At 41.8% G+C, this 9,678-nt stretch overlaps 1 protein-coding gene across 1 annotated transcript in view; it reads left to right on the forward strand.

The window, feature by feature from the left end:
- The first annotated feature begins 2,917 nt into the window (after nucleotides 1–2,917).
- COL25A1 (collagen type XXV alpha 1 chain) overlaps nucleotides 2,918–9,678 on the forward strand; it is a 483,537-nt gene continuing 476,776 nt past the window's right edge. The window contains exons 1-2 of the mRNA XM_007452167.1: nucleotides 2,918–3,214; nucleotides 4,295–4,364. Coding sequence (XP_007452229.1) covers nucleotides 2,918–3,214; nucleotides 4,295–4,364 — 367 coding nt within the window. The remainder of the gene's footprint in view (nucleotides 3,215–4,294; nucleotides 4,365–9,678) is intronic.

A 9,678-nucleotide genomic window follows, 5' to 3' on the forward strand; every position in this document is an offset into this window, starting at 1 on the left:
TGAAATGGAAAATAAACGAGGAAGAATAGAATTTGGAGGTAAGATGACGGTCAAGTTGGAATTGCTTACAGGACATCCAAGTGGAAATGGTTATATGGCTCAGGAGAGACGTTAGGGCTTGTAATATGGGTTTATGACTCACTAGTATAAGGACAGTAACTGACAGCACTACTGGAGATAGTGTACAGCAGTGGTCCCCAACCTTTTTGGCACCAGGGACTGGTTTCCTGGAAGACAATTTTTCCACAGACTGGGTGTGTGTGGGGGTGTGGGGGGGGTGGGGGGCGGGTGAGCGGGGGGAGGGATGGTTTCGGGATGATTCAAGCTCATTACATTTATTGTGCACTATTATTATTACATCAGCTCCACCTCAGATCGTCAGGCGTTAGATCCCGGGGGGGGGGGGGTTGGGGGCCCCGGAAGAGAAAATGGCATTAAGATAGAGTCCCGAGGAACACCAACATCTAGAGGATAGGCTGAGGAAAAGCCTGCAAAGAAGACTAAGAAATGGTTAGAGAGGTAATTGAAAAATCTGAAAGAGTTGACATGTTAAAAAATTTGTACCCACACCTTGGGTGCTATTATTGGAAACACATTTAATCACAATTAAATGTGACTTGAAAATTGTTTCTTTACGTATAAGATGGGGCCAGTAATTCCTTACTTACATCACAGGATTATGAGGTTCAAATGAAAAAGTGTATTTGAAAATATTTTGTAAAGTGTAACTCCAGTGGTCTCAAACTTTAGTGTGCCTCAAAATCATTAGGCGGATGTGTTAAAATACAGATTGCTGTGTTTCTGATTCATTAGTAATAGTAGTAGTTTCTGAGTCAGTAGATGTTGGGTGGGGTCCTAGAATCTGAATTTTGCATAAATTCTCAGAAGATAGGGATCTTGCCAGTCTGGGGTCCCTCTTTGAGAACTACTGTGTAATACAAGTGTAAGGAATTAGGCTTCTGATTTTATAGCAAAATTCACTGTTTTTCTCTGATTTGTGTCTGTTTCATCCCTATTTTTTTCAAGCTTGTATCCTCCATCAACGACGTTGTTCAAACATCTTTACCCTGCTTCGTACCTAGCAATACCCGTTTGCATTTATGAAAGGTCAGTTTAGTGTAGTATTTTGTTGGTTTACATTAATAAGCAGCAACCTGAGGTTAACTTAAGAAGGATATGAAAAATATACGATATTTCTCATGAGGAGAAGGAGATAAGGAGGAACTTTTTGGAGTAAGAAGCGGGAGTTTTTTTTTTTTCTTCGAAGTCAATTAGATGTAGAATGCTACTTGTTACCTACTTTCAAAAATCCCCTTAGAGAACTTGTAATTTGATCCAGAGGGAGCAGCATGAAGAGAGTCAGGTAAGAGGAAAAACTGACATCATTCTTCAGTCCTTTCCGAAATCCTGAGAAACGTTTGTACCTTAACACTCCCTTCTTCAATCCCACAAAACAGGGAATCAGGAAAATGCATTAGCACCCGCGTACGGACTAGGAACGCAGGGCGGGAAGGAGTCTCAGCCCCGTCAAGACAGAAGGATACTGGGGGAGGGGAGAGAAAACTTCCCCTAGTCGGAGACTGCAGCGCGGCCGTGGGAAGAGAAGTGAAGTGGGGAAATGTATTAATACTTCAGGCGTCAGCCAGACACTTGGCCTCTGGGCATGTGGGAAGGTGAGGGAGGAGGGAAGAAGGCTGCACCAGAACGGGAGCGCTAGAGCTCCCGCCGTTGATTTAGAGGGAAGACCTAGAGCGCTAGAGCTTTCTGCTTCCCCTCTTCCCTCCTGGAGGCCATTTCTCCATATTTAACCGGGATAAAGAAGGGGCGCGGAGCCGAGTCAAAAAAAGCCAGAGCTGCCGCCTCCCCCCGCAGCGGACCTCTCTTCGGCCCCCGGCCCAGGCGGGAGAAGTGGCCTTAGTGGAAGCTGAAGTAACTCCGTAGAGGGGGGAGGGGTCGCCAAGCTCCTCTCCAATCGCCGTGGCCGCTCCAGCTATTTGCATATATTATGGGGGCTCAGCTCCCAACCGAGCTCCACGCCCGCCCCTCGGGGGTTCTCCCCGGCCCCGCCCGCGGGCTGGGCGAAGGTGAATACATTATGCTAATGAGGCGGGCTTCTGCCCGGGCTTGGGAAGGGGGGCGCACTGCAGTAGGAGCCGCGGGCTGGAGGCCCCGCGCCGGGAGGGGGTCGGGGGAGGGACGCCGCTGTCGGAGCGCGCGCGCACTTACACGCTCACACACACACTCACACACGAGCATCCCGAAGGGTATTTAAGGCTCGCAAACGCGAGGCTGCGGAGATACTTCGGGCAGCCGCGACTTCGGCCTCGCGACTCGCATTTTCTCCTTGGGGATTTCGTTTTCCTCTCTCCTCTCCCCCTTGGCCACCCCTTTTGCACTGCACTCTTGTGGTCCCTCTCAGCCCTTTCACCTGGAACTGAATCCAGGTGGGAAACAGGTCGGCGTGAGGAAAGACACCGAATAGGTAGAAATAGGGCAAACTAACAGAGGCGCAACAGGTCCGGTGCTCTGCGGCGAGGGCGAGCGGCGGCCCCTCGCAGCGCCTTGGCCGCTGTCTCTTGGACCCCGCGCGGCCGCTCTCCTCAGAGGAGGTCCCCGTCCTTTGAGGGGCCAGGAGGGACACCCGGGTGGGTTTCATTCCTGATTTTAGCTTATTGCCACCAGTCCCCGGACTGAGGGTGCTTTTCACTCGCAGCTGGGAGGGGAGAAGAAAGCGGAGGATGGTCCACGTCTGCGGGTCTCGGCGCTGATCCATCGCCGCGCCCCGGCACCGACTCCGCCAACTAGTTGTGCAGCCATCGGGACTGAACTTTGGAGGAAACGTCCTTTTTCTTTCTTTTACGATTATTGGAGGTGGTAGAGGCTGGGAGGCGAAGCCGAGACAGCCGACCCCGCCACGATGCTGGTGAAGAAGCAAGCAGGGAAAGGAGGGGGGCGGGAGCCGGGCTCCGAGGACCGGAGCCCAGGCGGGCAGCGTTGTGCCCGGACCGTGTCGCCGTGCGCCGCCCTGGCCGCCCTCCTGTCAGTAGTGGCCGTGATATCTTGTCTGTACCTGGGGGTGAAAACCAACGACCTCCAGGCGAGGATCGCCGCCCTCGAATCCGCCAAAGGAGACCCTTCCATCCGTCTGCTGCCTGATTGTCTGGATCAGCTCAAAGCAGTGGTGCAAGAGAAAGTGGAGCGACTTCTGGCTCAGGTGTGAAAGGCTGGGGTGTTTTGCACGTGGATAACATCTTGCACAGGCGTGATTCTGTGTACATGACCAGCCTCTGCCTTACTGTATGCAGACGTGATATGGCTGTGTGTACACATATATTGCTAGGCCACCATCTCTGCTCACTGTAGCATATATTTGTATATGCACACGCTTTGATATCTCCCTCTCTGTCTCTATCATCTTCCCTTACTCGTCTTAATGTTTGCATGCTAAACATATATGGAGGTCTAAATGGGGGGAAGGGTGGCCAGAAGGGCAGGGTGGCATTTCAGCTCTTTTTAGTTTCTGGAGTTGCATGTGGATCTTTTCCAATGTTGTGGAGAATATTCCTTGCAGAGATAACATCTGTTATATCCTTTTTATGGTATAAGAAGGTTAGGGCCATAGGTGTTATTAATATGCAAAAGGAAATCGCTCTTAAAAGTGAAATAATTCTGCATATGATTTTAGATCAATTATTTCACACATTGAATGTTTTCATATTAAATGTTTAAAAAGAAAAAAAAATAGTAGCTTGATTATTTTGTAAAGGATGCAGTGCCATGGGTGTTTGTGAATGCAGAGCCATTGGAGTTGAGAGTTGAAAGGAATCTGTGTTATGTTTATCAAAACCAGGGGTGTTTTAACTACAGTTAGGGGGTTTTCTGGAACTTGCTCTTCCAACGGAGAGGCTGTTTGGCAGTAGTGGCAGGACAACATGATAAGCAGTTGACCTTTATGTGTAAAATACTGGTTGTTTTAAAACCCCTAGCTTACCTAGAACTGCAACATGTTAATGCTGGTTTTTTGCATTGACTGAATATGCCTGAGCTGAGAGAGAGGGTGATGGTAATTGAAGAATGGAGAAAGATGTTACACAAGTCCAAAGTCTTGATACCATGTGAATGGTCATTTTCTTTTTTTAGGACTTGGGTACTGTTACCTTTTGACTAAAGTCCAAGTACATATGTAAACGTTAGTTATGCAGGCTAGTAAATCAGGCATATGGCCAGAGTTCCTAAAGAATCCATTTTTCTACAATACTACTGATGATTGTTAATACCTCTTCTTTTCCTACAGAAATCCTATGAACATATGGCTAAAATAAGAATCGCAAGAGAAGCACCTTCAGAGTGCAACTGCCCAGCAGGTAAAATGGAACTTATTTCACAAGGTTTCCTCCATAGCAGAGCATGTTAAAACAAAGATCCTGTGTCTGTCAAGTCTACCTGGAATAATAGTAAAGAAAGAATGCAGACCCAACTTACTTTAATAAAATCAACATGTCTGGGTAAAAGGATGGCAAATAAAGCCCCAAATATTATTTTAAGCAGCATACCAAGGTCTGTTAAGGGAAAGCAAAGAAGATAGAGATAATCACCAAAGAAAATACAGGCAAGATGATGTCCAAAGACAAAGTTCTTAGATTCAAAGATGGAAAATTATTCTTCAGTTTTATTCAATTTTGATATCTATGGTGAAAAGGACTGCAGAACACGTTAGATTTGAATTCCTTAGTGGCTAATGTTGCATTAGTACAGGTTTCTGTTTGACAAACGATTATGTTAGTAGACCTTGCCTGCTTTTATTTTCTATCAGAAAGGTTCTCTCGCCTATCCTATAGGAATGAGGACTGAAAGGAAATTAGTTCTTTATCTTGAGCTGTTCATTACAAACTATTGCATTCTCAATGACTTCTCAGAAAAGGATCTTATATTTTTACCATTTTTCTGTGTGGCTTTAGGGAACTATATTAATTTAATGACAGCATATTAGTAGAAGGATGAAGAAGAGACACACTGATGAATAAAACCCCCTGGGTAATCATTAAATCTTCCTTCACAGACCTCTGAGGCTTGGTAGTCAGTCATCTGTAGACCTAAAATTTAGATTCCCTTGGAATATATCCACTGGAAAATATCTAGTGGATTGAACTGATAGAAGTCATGAAAAACTTCCATGAGTCTTGAGATTTTTGTTTCAGATAAATGGTGTTAATGTATTTATGAACATTTTAGTTTCTTTTATCATCATGTATAGAAAAGTGAGTCTCTTACATTGTTTTTCATGTTTAGGAACATGATACTTAGATACTTACACTGTATGGAAAGGATAGTTCCTGAATTTTTTTCACATTCTGAGGTTTTTTTTGCCTCATGCTAATTTGTTTTGACACAGCTAAACCAGGCACAATGTTTAGAAATTTCAAATGTCAACTCCTGATTGAACATCATAAAATTTTTACTATTTATGTTCTGCTGTATTGTTGACCATAATAGAGCTGTATTTTTTTAAACTGAAGCCCTTTCAATTGAGAAGACATATACATTCGGTAACAGGAAAACAAAGAGTTAATGTTTTACATTGTAGGTTTCATTCTTAGTTGTTTTAAGTTGGGAAAGACCTCAGAAGTCAGAAATTCAAAGAAGGCACTTTTCTAGTGCAGGAATTAACTCATAACATCCTCACCGGCCTGTAGGGATTATTTAAATTCCCAAGACAGTTGGTACAGGACTTCACTGATCATACCACTCAGAATCCAGTGTTTTCTGTATACAGTACTCTTGCTAGCTGTGTGAAAAATAGCTAGTATTTAATTAATTGGATTCTTAGTGAACTTGGTAAAAAGTAGAAAAGTGACAACCACAGCACTGAGGTTTTTTTTGGGATATTTTAACTGCTTCATGTTGTTTGATGTAAGCTGGTTGTTGAGGTCTAATTTGTAATCTGGAAGAAAGTCATTCCATTTAGAGTTCACCTTATATTATCTTGGAAGATCATTTTGAACCATTTTTCTTCTTAACATTAACAATAAATGGTGATTTCACCATAACAAATAAATAAATAATAAATGGTGATTTCCTTGGCGTTTTTGTTGGCTCTCCCTAATGGCTGCTTTACTTTCTTGCCACCACTAGAGCTCCACATTACACCAGTTTTCACCAGGTTACTTGAGAGGTAAACTTTTGAAGGTGCATATTCCAACACACAGAATTAAACAGGTTTCTTGCTGACAAATCACCGTTACAGAAACACTCTCTTCTGCTTGTGGAATAATTAGACAGCATCAAAATAAAGGCATTATGTTGAAAATAGTATCCCGGGGAAAACCAGCTATTTTGAATTATGGTCAGTGAGGTATTGTTGTAGGGAATGAATGGGCTGAACAAGAGGATTAGAAAGTAGATATAGTACTTCCCACCTGGCTTGGCTTTTACCTTCATTTACAGTGACTAAGAGTTGTTACCCAGACATCTGTTCATAGGGCAGAGTGAGACAAGTCTGTGACCTCAGCTTAGTTCCTGTGGACAGATGCCCACCCCTTGAAGTTGACACTCTTGTTGACAGTCTCCGTCACAGAGCCAAGGACTGATAGCAAAGGACTAATGCTGTGTTGTTCATGTTCACTTTTGATAGAATTCAGTCCCAGTGAGGTTTATCCAGGTAGGCTATACGAAAACATAGAATTGAAAGCTTTTTTTTTTTTTTTTTTTTTTTCACAAGAAGGAACTTTTGTGGGAGAGGCATGAGAAAGAATAAAAATTTAAGAGTTTTTTTTTTTTTTTTTTTGTAGCACAAGAAGGAACTTTTGTGGGAGAGGCATGAGAAAGACTGTTACTGCATGGTTTTTCATTGAATGGTTTTTCAAGCATTCTCTCATTTAATCTTCACAATAACCCCAAGAGTTAAGTATTAGTAATCTCATTTTGCAGATGGAGAAGCTGGACTCAGAGAAGGTGACTAACTTAACATAGTAAAGGCAAGGTCAGGATTCATGCCCACATCTGACAGAATCAAAACCCAAAGTCTAATGAGGAATTGAGAATGAGTATGGGTTTTGGAGCTGGACAGTTCTGGATTGGAATCCTGCTACCTTCCTCATAGGTTGATAATTTACCTGAAGTCTGGTGTATTATTGGCCATTCATTAGATGATAGCAGTTGCTATTCTTTTTAATATATTGTGTGTTACTTGACTCTAATGTGTCCATGGGGACACATAATATAGGTGGGAAAACTGAGGCCTGAAGATGTATAACTTGCTCAAAGCCTCATGGCTAGTTAATGGCAGCTTTTGGACTAGAACACCATATGCTTAATTAAACAAATATATCTGTAGATCACTCATGCCGATAATCAAATGAGTCAGTATCTCTTGGTGCTATATCAGTGAAGATATTGTACTAGTCTACTAAATTATTTTTACCAAAATTATAGGAAAAACTTTTGACCTTGAGGTAAGCCATGACTGAAGTAGGTAGAACCTGGGCTTAAAAGTGTACTTACAGTCTTCGTACCACACGTTTACAAAAAGAAGCACTTTATCTGACTCATTTTCACACTTATTTTTTAACAGCTTTATTGAAATATATTTTATAATATTTAAGTGTATGACTTAAAGATTAAAAAAAAATTATGGAGCTGGGCAACCATCACTGCAGTCCAATTTTAGATCACTTCATCATTCTCCAAAATTCACATGTACTTTTTTCATGTGCTCAGGAGAAGCTCTATTTCTTGAATATTTGCTTTAAAGAAACCTTGAAATAAAAATTTAAAAACCATACAAATTAGAGTTCTCTTTAGCAGCATATTTGATTTAACAGTAGCTGAACCATGGAAATTCAGCTGTCATCTGTGGCTTGGCCTCTGTAAAACTTGACCTTCATAGGAGAGAATAAATCGGCTCTTTCCTGTGGCTGTACAATTCCATTTGGGGTTCTGTTCTTAGAGTCCTACATAAAGTATGTACAAATCAGGCATATTTATGGGAAGGTTTTAAGTTCCAACTGATAAAGAACACTGGGAACCAGGCAGCCAACCAAAAGATGTTTCGATCACAAAGGTTTCTGTACCTTGCTCATTGGTTGTGTTGCCTGCCCAGGGTATTAGATGAAAGAACCTCTGTGACATAATGGACAGAGAACGTGAGTGGGCAATAAAGAATACAGTGTTCTAGTTTGGATGACCGATAATGGGCTTTCTTCTATGACAACATTTCTGGAGGAGCAATCAGGATCTGCCAGTAGGACTGCTTTAATGGTAGACCCTGCTATATTCAGATAAAGAACGTTTCCTGATCAAGGGGTTGCTTTAGTGTCATTGGGGTCATGGAATATAGATCTGTAAATTAGTTCAACAAAAAATTCTGAAGATATTATGTCTGACAAATGAGAGAAATTTGCGGGAGTCCTAAAGAGTATATTTAGGCTATTCTTAAATCTTATTTTTGAATGAGGTATATTGATTTTCTCTCATACCAAATAAAATTTTGATAAAAATATAGCAAAAAAAAAAAAAAAGGAATCCAGAGTTCTAACCCTGGCTTTGCCATTAATATGTTGTACCATCTTGGGGAAGTCACTTCCAAGAATGACTTGACTTCTACAGACTCTGTTTTCATATCTTCCAAATAGGAGTGTTGGACTAGAGTGATTTTGAAGGGCATCTGTCATTTCTCCAGGTATGAAGAGACTGTGTGTGCTAAATATATAGATACAGGAAAAATGCTGATGAACAAGGCAGACTTGGTATCTGCCCGCATGGCACTTACATTTCAATGAGGATGACAGGCATTTAAAAAATGACGTGAATTTACAGGCATGACAAGTACAACCAAGAAAAAGTACAGTGTGCTTTGGAGCACATGACCAAAATTTCTTCCATACTGTTAATACTATGGATTTTTTTTTCCTTTTCTTTGGGGGTGGGATGGGAAAGAGAAATTCACAGTAGGAGAAAATCATAATATGAGAAAATCTGGCTTCTGATTACACATAAGAGCTCTAGCAATGGATAAAAAGCTGCATAGCCTCACCTGGCTTTTGGCTTTCCAAAAATTTATGGCCAGATGAAGGTACACTGATAGCTGGTTTACACTGATATCCAACTGAAACAGAAAGTGGCTTTAATATATAAAAGGTTGTGGTAGATAGCATGGTGATCTGTTTTTCTACATTTCTCCTGAAAGCAGTGAGATTTGGGCTGAATAAGAGTTGAAACTTCCTGCCTGGTGGTACTGAACAGTTCCACTGGACCTGGCTCCTCTCTGTTTACAGATAATGATGAAATAATGTAACCCATCTAGTCATCTACTCAGAGAGTTTAGCTAGAAATAAAAAAGATATATTCCATAATTTCCGAGGTTCTTCCACATCTCCAAGTCTATGAAAATGGTTGGATACAAAGTAAGATTAAATGTAGGCGAGTAGAAGTACCTCCGATTCAAAAATATGAGTGATACAGCCTCTGGTGGCTGCTTTTGTGGCATCTTCTCAATTTGGGGAGGAAATAAAGGTTAACTGTAGCTTTAAGGTTGTGCACCCTTTCCCATCATATGAGAAGACCTTTAAATTACCTTGCTAACATAAATCTACTTTATCATATAAAACTGAATTTCCTACTAGCATGGTTTTTCACTTATGCTGTACATTTTTCTTAACCGGCTACAAAATGAATGGAAAG

Source organism: Lipotes vexillifer, unplaced genomic scaffold, assembly GCF_000442215.2.
Source record: "Lipotes vexillifer unplaced genomic scaffold, Lipotes_vexillifer_v1.1 scaffold22, whole genome shotgun sequence".
NCBI lineage: Eukaryota > Metazoa > Chordata > Mammalia > Artiodactyla > Lipotidae > Lipotes > Lipotes vexillifer.